This window comes from Parasteatoda tepidariorum, chromosome 7 (genome assembly GCF_982258835.1).
Source record: "Parasteatoda tepidariorum strain Cologne lab strain chromosome 7, Ptep-v5.0, whole genome shotgun sequence".
Lineage (NCBI taxonomy): Eukaryota > Metazoa > Arthropoda > Arachnida > Araneae > Theridiidae > Parasteatoda > Parasteatoda tepidariorum.
The window spans coordinates 110,327,960-110,343,295 of NC_141761.1; the positions used below are offsets into that span (position 1 = coordinate 110,327,960).

Consider the following 15,336-nt stretch of genomic DNA (forward strand, 5'->3'; position numbering starts at 1 on the left):
AATAAATTTTCTTCCATAAAATATCTATATTTCCGTAAATATTTGCTCGAGGTTTACGAAACTTTGTGCAGTTATTAGAAATGGCAAGTAAAATTACAAGTTTTTAAAATTACAATTGGCAAGTTTTTTGTTTGATTTTCTGCCATAGGGTGTTCAAAAATATTTGTTTTCTTTCGTAATTTATTGCAGGTTACGTTTCAACGGTTTTAACTTTTTTGGAAGCTTTAAACTTTATTGCTAAGTATGAAAAGTCGCATGACCTAAGCATCTCTAAAGTTATAAAATAATCCTTTAAGTATTTTATTAAAAATAAAGTATTTCAACATATTATTTATAGAGAAAAGGAAACTCAAATATCTAAGAAACTAGTTATAAGTATAATTGATAAGTCAGTGTCCCGTGTAATAAAATATTTCGACCAAATCGAGTTAAATACCATAGAACTTGGATCATCAAGTCTATATTATGTTTTTATAAAATTAATTATGAATATATTTCCAGATTTTGATTGATCAATTGATATTATGCAAAAAATTTGTAAAAAGCCAAATTCTCCTTTTCAGTCTTTCTAAGTATATAGTAATGTTTAGTCTTTCTAGAGTTAAAGGAAGAGTGTCAGAAAAGATTTTTTCTTCCATCTTAATGTTCCTAAAGAAAAGCTAATGCACTTGTTTGATTCTAAAAAGTCCAGCAATGGTTGTGTGAAATCTGGAGGATAACTAAATAATCGAAATTGTGGTTAGAGTGTTCATCTCTGTTGTCTAGCTAGAGTAGGATTGAATGGTAAGATTTAATGCAATAAAGGGCTGGGGAACAAGTAATGCGTCATTTTGGTTGCATTAGTGACGCAGCTATTGTTAACTATTTTTTTGGTGTCAGCCCTTGCCATTGGCCATTAAGGCAAGGAGTGCGATGGCTCTTGTTTTCTATTGGCGCCATCTATGGCCAAGAATTTGACTTCTGCCTCATCCATACATCACATCCGTTTATGGGGCAGATCCATTTATACATCCATTCATTCATCCAAAGATAGTAATTTTGACCTGGACCAGATAACGATCAATCTCCAATCCAGTATCCCCAGAGGCATAATTTGTTATGAGAACATGGAGGACATTTTGACTCGGCAAATTTAACGTGCAACACACTACTAGTCATACCAGTCATCTTCGCCGGCTGGTTTCCTACTCCCGTTCTCATGCACGAGAGTCCAGCACTCAGCTAACCAGGCTATCCCGATAACAGCTTTTTTGTTGTAGTTGTTAAAAATATAATGCCAACTTACTTGTGAAATTCTATCCATGTAGTATCTTTCAGTATTAATAGCATCCCTGAATACCAAATAAAGAGGATGTACTAGGTAAACACTATAACTCATGCGACTTAAAGGAACTAACGACTTTAAAGACAATGCTTTCTCAACAATACCTAAAAAGAAAATAGTATTTAAAGAAACTGCATTCATTTATTTTGTACAGAGCTCAAGTAAAAAAGTAATGAAGCAATGTGTTAAAGCAAAAGTAATATGATGTAAAATAGACTGCACATTTAAGCACCTTTTCGGAGCCAAAACTCAAAATTAAAATGAAAAAATAAAAATTTTGAATAATTTTATGATTGGTTAAGCGTTAATCATTGTTTTAAATTTCACTATAAGCGATTCGGTTTTTCACACATTTTGAAGATAACAATACTGATAATTTCTAACTTATACAAAAAAATAGTTTAGTGAGCACATTTAAATATTTAATTATTTTATATTCGCTGTGTCAAATAAATTCAATAAAGAACATTACGGGGTAGCACGTGTTGTCACCAAATTTATACTTTTATATTTGTTTGATACCACGCGCCTTTTTTTTTTTAAATTTCTACTATTAGTTCACACTCTCCCTATATATCTTGTTCAAATTTTCTATCGTTATTAAAATACTTTTTATTCTGTCATTCAAGTTCAAACACAATTTTTAAACTTGTAGAGGATGACACTTGATATTAATGCAGTTTTTTCTAATATTAATTCATTCATTAAATTTAATTAATTAATTATAGTTTTATATGGGAGAAAAAAATTATAATTATTTAATAAAAAGTGACTAAAATATTTCTTTGTTAACCTACTCTCTTAAAATGAAAGAGTTATTTCCCCTACTCAAAAAAGAGTTAAATTTTTTTAACTCCACTTGAGTGAAATACATTCTTATTTGAGCGAAATTCTTGCTTTGCATTAACTCAAACTTGAGTGGTATTTATTAAGCAATATTTGAGTGCTTTCAGCTCAAACTTGAGTGATTTATTTATTATTTAATTGTGTGCGAGATATAAGCTGGAATTTCTATCGTTTTATTTTAAAAAGCAAACAATAATAAGTCTAAATAAAATTGTTATGTTCTGTGATCTAAATAGATTATGTCTTCCTTTTTATTTTACGTTTAATTCTTTTTTTTCTGGAGAATATGTCATTTAATTTGTAAAATTAAGAAGAATTAAAACAACTTTTAGTTCACAGCGGTATTTCTGAAGAAGACGCTGTTTTACTTTTCAGTAAGTAGATATACTTTGTTGTTTTTATTTTGAAAATACTTTTATTTTGAATGTGTTATATACACATTCCATTTAAATTATCTGTTTTTCAGCGTTTTTTAATAAAATATACTATTCTTTTAAATTATTTGTCAAAAAAAAATTTTAAAATTGAAAGTGTTAAATGTAGATGATTATGAAATATTAAAAAAATTTGATTCCTTGCTAGAATCTTTGTCAAAGCATGTGGGAATATATTATATCTGATAAGAGTTTTAAAATTTTTTCAGATTTCATATTAAAGTTTTAACATTTTATTTTAATATAATAAATTTATATCCATGTTTTAGTTTTTTTGATGTTTAATTTTGGTACAAAACATTTCTGGATAATTAATTTCATATCATTCTATACTTCTTTTATAAAGGATATTTACGAAAGTATTGTTCATACAGTCCATAATTGCTGTTATTTAAATTGCTTTCCATTAATAAAGTTTACTGTCTTTAATTTATGAAAGTTCACGTCTGCAACATCCATTCATTCAAATCAGAATCTTCAGATGTTCAATGTATTTTATTATAAATATATCATTCAAAGAAAAAGTGGAAAATATTATATTTAAAAAAATTAAGCAGCATTTTGAATTTTTCTGTTTTTATCCTGTTTTTAGCTTTTATTTAATTGGAATTCAGAATCAATACTATCTTCTTATTTCATAAAGTATTTATCACATTATACAAACTATTTTTCCTTTGCTGCTAGCATAAAAGTTCTTACCACTTTTCTTCAAATTCAATTTTCGAGGCAAAATTGAAAATGCAGAATTAATATTTAATTAAAAGTACAATGCTAATTAAAGTATTTGAAAATGCAAATAAATTAGAATTTTACAATAGTTATAGATTAATAGTAAAAAAAAATAGGAGCAAAATTAAAAGTAATATTTATTATGAGATATAGTTCTATTTGAATTTATATATCTATATCCCAGCTGAACGGTAGTTATTCTACAGAAGTGAAGTAATTTCGTAGTTTTTCTAGAGTTAACTGCAAATTTTCTGTAGTACAATCTTAACTGTAAAAACTCTGCAGTTATTTTGCAGCCAATGCGAAGTAATTTCTCAGTAATTTATTTCGAAAAAATTTTAGCTATTGTCTACAAAATTACTGTAGTTTAAGTGAGGTCACTTGAAAATCATAAATTTAGAAAAAACTGAAACTTTAAATCCGTAGTCATTCTGCAGTAAATTTGAAGTAGTTATGCAGTCATTGTTTCAGAAGTATACTTTCTGATGAATCTGCAGAAAAACTGCAGTTACTTTGCATTGTTGTAAAATTGAAAGAGTTTGATGTCTTCAATCTTGCTTTCCTGGCTGGTATATTAAATTTTTATAATGTTTTTTTCTTTTTGATTATATATTAATTTCTTACAATTAGGTAAAAATTCTAAACATATATATTGATAACGGAAATAACGTATACTATCTATATTCATAATGTAACGGGTAGTTTATTTGTAGCACTAGATGGCGCTACCCCTCTATCCCAAAAACGATATCAACAACTATTTTTTTCTGACTTAATATGAGATGACGCAGGACGAGCTCTGTGAACCATCCTGGTTCCCCTTTTCCTACTCATTTTGAGTAAAAACTTTCTAGTTCTTTTTGTTAGTTAATGTTATGTTTTTTTTTACTCTTTATTGTTAAATGTTTAATGTGATTTTATAATTAAAAATATTGAGCTCATAGTGATGATATTTTTATTTCATCATCTTGCGTCTATTACAACTGGCGTCTCACGTTGGGCGCCATTTATGTAGTGTAACGGAATATCGGCTAGCTCAAATACGTTGTAAATTACGACAAAAGTGACTAAAAGTGCACTTAATAAATAATTTTAATTAATAACCACAGACACAAACATAAATTACACTTAAACAAAAAGTAAAAGAAAGAATTAAAATTTAAGTAAACTCGGGGATAGGGGAAAAGTCATGTTTAAGGTTTCATATCTGAACTTGAACTGAGTCTCGGTGGTGAGGACATAGGTGACACCACAGGGCATCGCTTGGTTGCTACAGATTTGCTACAATAATAGTTAAAATTCATAAAATACATACTTGATTTAATTGTAATTATTTATAATTCAGAAGCGATACAATTTAATTAATTTAAAATATGCCTAAAATTAGGTATTTAAATATTTCTGTATTTTAGTAATTTTATTAAAAATGTCGTTTTCATGAATTTTTATTATTTATTTCTTTTTGACTTAAGAAAACTATGTTTGAGCAAAGTTTATGGTAAAAACAATATTAAAGTAAAGTCAAGTAGTTAATGTTAATTAGTTAATTTTTTTATTCGAATTCATACTAAGCTAGGATTATTGCAGAACAAAAATTATACTTATTTTTTTCTAATCAAAACAAATATATAGTTTGGATTTTAAACAAATTTATATCAAAAGAGTTTGCAAAATTGAGTTTGAAAAATGGTATTTAATCCAGATTTTTTAGCTTTTAACGTCCTCTTCAAAAATTTATTAATTTCACTTAGTTTCAGAAATTTGTCTTAAAAAAATTTAGGCAATTTAAAACAATATACCTTTTTTATTGCTTGAAAATAAAGCTTTATAAATTAAACGAATAAATTTGTTCGAAAAAAAATGACTCATAGTATTTTCAATAGAACCTAAAGGAGCATAATATTTATAAAACTGCTTACTTTAAAAATTCGTTTAGAGCTCCTTTCTTTTAAAAATTAAACTTCAAAGAAAAATGACGTAACTTAGGGGAAAGAAGAAAAAAAACTCAAATCTACAGTGGTTAGGAATTTTTCATAAAATAAACATCTTAAGTAATAATTAATTTAATTGTTGTTTTACCGTATACAATCAAAATAATTGGATAACCACAAAATGCTGCTATTCAACCTGCTAACTCTGAAAAATTTTTTTAACTGTGTTTTCACCTTATTTGATTTAACAAATTAAAACTTTATCCTCGCCAACAAGACCCAGCTCATGAAACTAATTAGTTCTTTGTAGCCGTCTTGTCACAGGACTGCAGCCGAGATGGTTAATCGGTCAATCTCACGACAGACGGGAAGCCAGTTCGAATCCCAGCCAGTGTCGACATGCTCACAGCGAAAGCTTTCATAAGTACTATATTATCTAATTCGATATTTAAATTCAATAAACGTTAAGATAAAAAAAATTCCTATCTAAGGCTTTCCCTATCAAAAGGAATTTTTTTGAAACGAAAACTATAGTATTTTTTATCGCTTACGATAGATGGCACAACTAAATACAAAAATTTCGAATATTAACAGTAAAAATTTTGACTGCAATTAACAAACTGAAATACTGAAAATCGCTCAAACACGAGTTAAAATCACTCAAGTTTGAGTGAAAACGATTCACTCAGGTAATACTGAAAATCATTCAAACTCGAGTGAAAATAACTCAAGTTTGAGTGAAATTTTTTTCACTCAAATTGAGCTATTTCCATATAACTCTTTCACTTGAGTGATTTTAACTCAAGATGAGAAGGCCGGTTTTTTCTAGATGAAAGAGTTAAATAGCACTCAAGTTGAGTGATTTTCACTCGTTCATTTTAAGAGAGTAAGTAGGAATTGACTTTAATTTTTTTTATATATTATTTATTTAAATAGTAAAGATAGAAACTAGATTTTGAAGCACCGTTCACCCTATTAAAGAAATATTTTGTTATGATTTTGAAAAAAAATATTTCAGGCACCTCCTTGACCAGTCGTACAAATATACAGTATCCAACTTGTGGCCAAACTCATTCCGGAGATTCTTAAACTGTCGTAGAAGGCCATTATCTTGAAGTTTTTTATCGGCATATAAATTAAAGCTGTTGCAAAGAAGAAGCAAAATATCGAAACAATCCATCCAACAAGAAGCCAAATCTATCAACAAAAGTAAATAATTTTTTTAAAATACAATATTCATACTATTTAATTCATGTAAAATGTTATGAAATAGCGTGTAAAGGTTTTAATCCAAATTGTATCTCCTAAATTAATATTGCATGATAGTTTTCTAACATTATAGTGCATGCGAATAGAATGAACAAGTAGTTATTCAATAGTAGTTATTCAGTAGTAGTTATTCAGTAGTTATTATGCGAGTTGAATGAACAAGTAACTAGTAGTTTGCACCACCGACCAGTGGAAAAGTTTTGCATTCAGTATTATATAGTTGATGTCTGTAACAAGTTACTACGGGCTGTAACTGATACTGTAACTGGCTATTTAATAATTTCAGGCAATAGAAATTATTTATGCCACTACCCAGTGAAAAAATTTTGCATTCAGTATTATATAGTCAATGTCTGTAACAACTGAAACTAATTCTGACTATTTAATGATTTCAGGTAATTGAAATTATTTATGCCACCACCCAGTGAAAAAATTTTGCATTCAGTATTATAAAGTCAATGTCTGTAACAACTGAAACTAATGCTGACTATTTAATGATTTCAGGCAATTGAAATTATTTAAGCCACCATCCAGTGGAAAAATGTTTGCGAAAAAGTGGAGAATATTATTTTATCGAACTATTAATTTAATTCTAAATTTTTTTTATGCCATTCCAGTTCCTCTAATTTTTCCTACCGTCCTGCGTAATTCCAAGCTTTTAAAACTCATAGTTTTTGCGCAGCAAAATTAATTATAAAGTTAAGTTTAACATCCAAATGAGTGGCATCAGTGCTTACGATTTTATAATAGCAGAGTTGTGATAGAAGAAATTGAATGCTTACTCACCTTCGTTAGTTTCTGTTTCCCAAATTTAACGCATGTCCAACCTGCAAACATTCCAATTAAATTGGCGGGAAGGTGGTAAGGAGAGGATACGTAAACAGTTGACATGAATTTTTCGGTTAAACTGTAAGAGAGAATTGTTTATTTATCAATTCTATTTGCAAAATCAAGATAATATCATTTTTGTAAGTAATATAAATTAGATGCAGTTAAATTACATTTTATAAAATACTGCTAAATTAGTTATCGTAACTTAACCTAATATTTATAAGTGCATCTTTAAAAGAAAACTATTTTAAAATCTAAAAGTTTTTGAATTTCTTTACTATTTTTATAATTAACTTTCATTTTTAATATTTCTAAGGAATTATAATAGACGATATAGTTAGAAGAAAATAAATTATCGAATTCCTATATGAAACATCTCTTAAAAATTAAAAATAATATCAAAAATTCTGAATTTGTATTTCTAATAATTGTTTTACAAAGAGCATAACCTAAAATATTCATTTCAAAATAACTCTAGCTGAAGAATAATAACTGTTCGAAACCTGCACGATCTTCAGTAAAGAACGCAATCCACCAAATTTATCTTCATTAAATAATAATTCCACGCCATCATTTCTTGAGATTTTTAGTAAACAAGAGTAACACGCCAAGTTTTGTCATTCCCAGAAAATTCAATATAACAGCATAGAAAGCCGTATAGTGAAACTGATATGATTCTTGAGATTGTTTGAGACATTGAGATGATTGTTGAGATTATTGAGAAAATTGTTTGAGACACTTTCCCTTATTGAATGATGAACGGATCGAATGTTGGTGTATCGTAACAAAAATCATTTATTGTTTTTATACTCATATTATTATCATAGTTACAATTAATTTAATTATGTGTTTAATAATATAAACTATATTATAATTGTAATGAATTTTATAATTAATTTTATAATTATAATTACAATTAATTTTATAATTATAATTACAATTAATTTTATAACCAATTTCATAATTATAATTACAAATGATTTTATAATTAATTTAAAAATTATAATTACAATTAATTTTATTATAAGTTATTTTGGATGCTAATTTTCTTGCAAATGCTATGCGTTTGCGTTATGATACAACCATAATTTTATGCAAAAGCTTTATAATATATAGCAAGTAGCCAGTAACTCTCAGAACTACCTACTTTTATGTCACAACCTTTGCTTAAAAATATTAATGAAATTTTTGACTTACTGGCTATATCTTAGTGAATTAAATGATGCTTAGTGAATTACCTGTTTTTATGTCACAGACTTTATTTATAAATATCAATGAAATTTTTGACTTACTGGGTATATATTAGTGAGTTAAATGATGCTTAGTGAATTACCTGTTTTTATGTCACAACCTTTATTTATAAATATCAATGAAATTTTTGACTTACTGGGTATATCTTAGTGAATTATAGGATGCAAATGGAAATTGGTGTTCGAGAGAAAGATAAAAGAAGTAAACACTTGGTCCAAAGTAAAATAGCAAGCCCAAAAATATTCCAGTCTTGGGATACCTACAAAGGATAATGCATTTATGAATAAGATAAACAATTTAAGTGAGTTGCAGTAAACAAAAATATGTCGGGTTGGAAAGCGAAGAACGAGCCATTACATGACACCTGTTGGGTTGAAATAGGGATTGCAGTAAAGACAAATCATAAGGAATAAATTATATTCATTATCGGAAATTTTGCAAGTAATTCTAAGATGAGTTGCAATATAGGTTTCCATATTGGTGATTTACTTACACCAGCAGTTTAATATCATTGTTTCCTGTTTTAAAATTTTCTCCGTCTATCTTTCTGATTCTGCGAAACCGCCATTAACAACACGTACATAAATAAAAATTAGCTTTCTTTTTATTTTGAAAATTTCTGCATATATTGCAGCAATGAATAATGAATTCTGGGAAATGTGCCATTTTACTCTATCCAAACAAAGTTTTTTTCTCTCTCCTCATCCTTTTTATTTGAGAGTTAAAAAAAACATTGGCCGCCCAATACAGTTGTGAAAATAAGTTTTGGTAACATCTTGTATTTTCGAAGCTTTTCCACAAATAAAAAGAAAAAAAAAACGCATAAATTTGAATTTCTTTAACTTGAAACAAAACTATTATTTTAAACTATATAAACGCACCATAAAAATTAATCTTGCCTTTAGAATGGAAGGACAGGCTAAAATATTAAAAAAAAATGAAATTATTAAACTTATATAGTTTAGTTAATAAGATATATTTATTTAGAAGAAAATCTTAAAATTCAATTGCTTTAGGATACTGAGTGCAAAATAGAAAGGCGTTAACTTAAATAACCTTTGTTTTGGAGATTGATATTTCCTGAAATACCTTCCTATCTTAGAAGTTAAAAAGGTGACATGTTAACTAATTAATCTTAATTTTTATTTAAGTTAAGGAGATTGATATAACTTCCTCGAAATGAATAGAACCATTTTTCGATAGAGGTGACTATCAAAATATAGGGGGGGGGGATAGAGCTGCAACCTAGAAAATATGATCTTAATCTCAAAAGTCAAGAGGGCGCTGGAAAGTTTGTCCCCCTTTATGTTCACATTTCGCCGTTTTTCGAGACCTTTAAGGCAAATTGAGAATATTTTGTACATAATTATTAAATTCGTTTATCTAAATATAATTCATTGTAAAAAAAGTAATTTCGAATATTATTTCATTATTTTTTATAGGGTTTAAAAAAACGTTTAGAATTGTGAAGTACAAAAATTCTTACATAATTTTAAAGTATGTAATTTTAAATGACAAAACAAGAAATTCGATCGAAATCGGTTAATAATTTTTAAAGAAGGTAAAGTTTTTTCCCCCTTAAGAGCAATTTTAAAAGTATTATTGTGAATTATTATTAAATAAAAAAGTTATTGCCTCCAAAGTTTATGGACTAAAGCGAAATAAAATATGTTTGTTTCTAAACTGTGGTTGCTGAATGACCCATGGCCACAATGGGTTAAATATTAGTGCGTGATCCTCAATAAATGCATATTTTGCCTTCCTTTTGGAAAGGAATTATAAATCTTTATACTAAGGGAGGTGATTACAGACAACATGTTCACTTCATTCCTTCTTGAAAGGAATTATAAATCTATATACTAAGGGAGGTGATTACGGAACAACATGTTCACTTCATTCCTTCTTGAAAGGAATTATAAATCTTTATACTAAGGGAGGTGATCACGGAACAACATGTTCACTTCATTCCTTTTTGAAAGGAATTATAAATCTATATACTAAGGGAGGTGATTACGGAACAACATGTTCACTTCATTCCGTTTTGAAAGGAATTATAAATCTATATACTAAGGGAGTTGATTACGGAACAACATGTTCACTTCATTTCTTTTTGAAAGGAATTATAAATCTATGTACCAAGGGAGGTGATCACGGAACAACATGTTCACTTCATTCCTTTTTGAAAGGAATTATAAATCTATATACTAAGGGAGTTGATTACGGAACAACATGTTCACTTCATTTCTTTTTGAAAGGAATTATAAATCTATGTACCAAGGGAGGTGATCACGGAACAACATGTTCACTTCATTCCTTTTTGAAAGGAATTATAAATCTATATACTAAGGGAGGTGATTACGGAACAACATGTTCACTTCATTCTGTTTTGAAAGGAATTATAAATCTATATACTAAGGGAGGTGATTACAGACAACATGTTCACTTCATTCCTTCTTGAAAGGAATTATAAATCTATATACTAAGGGAGGTGATTACGGAACAACATGTTCACTTCATTCCGTTTTGAAAGGAATTATAAATCTATATACTAAGGGAGTTGATTACGGAACAACATGTTCACTTCATTTCTTTTTGAAAGGAATTATAAATCTATGTACCAAGGGAGGTGATCACGGAACAACATGTTCACTTCATTCCTTTTTGAAAGGAATTATAAATCTATATACTAAGGGAGTTGATTACGGAACAACATGTTCACTTCATTTCTTTTTGAAAGGAATTATAAATCTATGTACCAAGGGAGGTGATCACGGAACAACATGTTCACTTCATTCCTTTTTGAAAGGAATTATAAATCTATATACTAAGGGAGTTGATTACGGAACAACATGTTCACTTCATTTCTTTTTGAAAGGAATTATAAATCTATGTACCAAGGGAGGTGATCACGGAACAACATGTTCACTTCATTCCTTTTTGAAAGGAATTATAAATCTATATACTAAGGGAGGTGATTACGGAACAACATGTTCACTTCATTCTGTTTTGAAAGGAATTATAAATCTATATACTAAGGGAGGTGATTACGGAACAACATGTTCACTTCATTCCTTTTTGAAAGGAATTATAAATCTATATACTAAGGGAGTTGATTACGGAACAACATGTTCACTTCATTTCTTTTTGAAAGGAATTATAAATCTATGTACCAAGGGAGGTGATCACGGAACAACATGTTCACTTCATTCCTTTTTGAAAGGAATTATAAATCTATATACTAAGGGAGGTGATTACGGAACAACATGTTCACTTCATTCCTTTTTGAAAGGAATTATAAATCTATATACTAAGGGAGTTGATTACGGAACAACATGTTCACTTCATTCCTTTTTGAAAGGAATTATAAATCTATATACTAAGGGAGGTGATTACGGAACAACATGTTCACTTCATTCTGTTTTGAAAGGAATTATAAATCTATATACTAAGGGAGGTGATTACGGAACAACATGTTCACTTCATTCTGTTTTGAAAGGAATTATAAATCTATATACTAAGGGAGGTGATCACGGAACAACATGTTCACTTCATTCCTTTTTGAAAGGAATTATAAATCTATATACTAAGGGAGGTGATTACGGAACAACATGTTCACTTCATTCTGTTTTGAAAGGAATTATAAATCTATATACTAAGGGAGTTGATTACGGAACAACATGTTCACTTCATTTCTTTTTGAAAGGAATTATAAATCTATGTACCATGGGAGGTGATCACGGAACAACATGTTCACTTCATTCCTTTTTGAAAGGAATTATAAATCTATATACTAAGGGAGGTGATTACGGAACAACATGTTCACTTCATTCTGTTTTGAAAGGAATTATAAATCTATATACTAAGGGAGTTGATTACGGAACAACATGTTCACTTCATTCCTTTTTGAAAGGAATTATAAATCTATATACTAAGGGAGTTGATTACGGAACAACATGTTCACTTCATTCCTTTTTGAAAGGAATTATAAATCTATATACTAAGGGAGTTGATTACGGAACAACATGTTCACTTCATTTCTTTTTGAAAGGAATTATAAATCTATGTACCAAGGGAGGTGATCACGGAACAACATCTTCACTTCATTCCTTTTTGAAAGGAATTATAAATCTATATACTAAGGGAGTTGATTACGGAACAACATGTTCACTTCATTCCTTTTTGAAAGGAATTATAAATCTATATACTAAGGGAGTTGATTACGGAACAACATGTTCACTTCATTCCTTTTTGAAAGGAATTATAAATCTATATACTAAGGGAGGTGATTACGGAACAACATGTTCACTTCATTCTGTTTTGAAAGGAATTATAAATCTATATACTAAGGGAGTTGATTACGGAACAACATGTTCACTTCATTCCTTTTTGAAAGGAATTATAAATCTATATACTAAGGGAGTTGATTACGGAACAACATGTTCACTTCATTCCTTTTTGAAAGGAATTATAAATCTATATACTAAGGGAGGTGATTACGGAACAACATGTTCACTTCATTCTGTTTTGAAAGGAATTATAAATCTATATACTAAGGGAGTTGATTACGGAACAACATGTTCACTTCATTCCTTTTTGAAAGGAATTATAAATCTATATACTAAGGGAGTTGATTACGGAACAACATGTTCACTTCATTCCTTTTTGAAAGGAATTATAAATCTATATACTAAGGGAGGTGATTACGGAACAACATGTTCACTTCATTCTGTTTTGAAAGGAATTATAAATCTATATACTAAGGGAGTTGATTACGGAACAACATGTACACTTCATTCCTTTTTGAAAGGAATTATAAATCTATATACTAAGGGAGTTGATTACGGAACAACATGTTCACTTCATTCCTTTTTGAAAGGAATTATAAATCTATATACTAAGGGAGGTGATTACGGAACAACATGTTCACTTCATTCTGTTTTGAAAGGAATTATAAATCTATATACTAAGGGAGTTGATTACGGAACAACATGTTCACTTCATTCCTTTTTGAAAGGAATTATAAATCTATATACTAAGGGAGTTGATTACGGAACAACATGTTCACTTCATTCCTTTTTGAAAGGAATTATAAATCTATATACTAAGGGAGGTGATTACGGAACAACATGTTCACTTCATTCTGTTTTGAAAGGAATTATAAATCTATATACTAAGGGAGTTGATTACGGAACAACATGTTCACTTCATTCCTTTTTGAAAGGAATTATAAATCTATATACTAAGGGAGTTGATTACGGAACAACATGTTCACTTCATTCCTTTTTGAAAGGAATTATAAATCTATATACTAAGGGAGGTGATTACGGAACAACATGTTCACTTCATTCTGTTTTGAAAGGAATTATAAATCTATATACTAAGGGAGGTGATTACGGAACAACATGTTCACTTCATTCCTTTTTGAAAGGAATTATAAATCTATATACTAAGGGAGTTGATTACGGAACAACATGTTCACTTCATTCCTTTTTGAAAGGAATTATAAATCTATATACTAAGGGAGTTGATTACGGAACAACATGTTCACTTCATTCCTTTTTGAAAGGAATTATAAATCTATATACTAAGGGAGGTGATTACGGAACAACATGTTCACTTCATTCTGTTTTGAAAGGAATTATAAATCTATATACTAAGGGAGTTGATTACGGAACAACATGTTCACTTCATTCCTTTTTGAAAGGAATTATAAATCTATATACTAAGGGAGTTGATTACGGAACAACATGTTGACTTCATTCCTTTTTGAAAGGAATTATAAATCTATATACTAAGGGAGTTGATTACGGAACAACATGTTCACTTCATTCCTTTTTGAAAGGAATTATAAATCTATATACTAAGGGAGGTGATTACGGAACAACATGTTCACTTCATTCTGTTTTGAAAGGAATTATAAATCTATATACTAAGGGAGTTGATTACGGAACAACATGTTCACTTCATTCCTTTTTGAAAGGAATTATAAATCTATATACTAAGGGAGTTGATTACGGAACAACATGTTCACTTCATTCCTTTTTGAAAGGAATTATAAATCTATATACTAAGGGAGTTGATTACGGAACAACATGTTCACTTCATTCCTTTTTGAAAGGAATTATAAATCTATATACTAAGGGAGGTGATTACGGAACAACATGTTCACTTCATTCTGTTTTGAAAGGAATTATAAATCTATATACTAAGGGAGTTGATTACGGAACAACATGTTCACTTCATTCCTTTTTGAAAGGAATTATAAATCTATATACTAAGGGAGTTGATTACGGAACAACATGTTCACTTCATTCCTTTTTGAAAGGAATTATAAATCTATATACTAAGGGAGTTGATTACGGAACAACATGTTCACTTCATTCCTTTTTGAAAGGAATTATAAATCTATATACTAAGGGAGGTGATTACGGAACAACATGTTCACTTCATTCTGTTTTGAAAGGAATTATAAATCTATATACTAAGGGAGTTGATTACGGAACAACATGTTCACTTCATTCCTTTTTGAAAGGAATTATAAATCTATATACTAAGGGAGTTGATTACGGAACAACATGTTGACTTCATTCCTTTTTGAAAGGAATTATAAATCTATATACTAAGGGAGTTGATTACGGAACAACATGTTCACTTCATTCCTTTTTGAAAGGAATTATAAATCTATATACTAAGGGAGGTGATTACGGAACAACATGTTCAC

The 15,336-nt window shown here is 28.9% G+C and overlaps 1 protein-coding gene across 1 annotated transcript in view; it reads right to left on the bottom strand.

Moving 5' to 3' along the window:
- Positions 1-15,336, bottom strand: part of LOC107454571 (nose resistant to fluoxetine protein 6) — a 56,386-nt gene that overhangs the window by 1,926 nt on the left and 39,124 nt on the right. Inside the window, exons 11-14 of the mRNA XM_087168480.1 lie at positions 8,752-8,874; positions 7,320-7,440; positions 6,287-6,461; positions 1,286-1,428 (exon numbers count right to left, since the gene is read on the bottom strand). Coding sequence (XP_087024606.1) covers positions 1,286-1,428; positions 6,287-6,461; positions 7,320-7,440; positions 8,752-8,874 — 562 coding nt within the window. The remainder of the gene's footprint in view (positions 1-1,285; positions 1,429-6,286; positions 6,462-7,319; positions 7,441-8,751; positions 8,875-15,336) is intronic.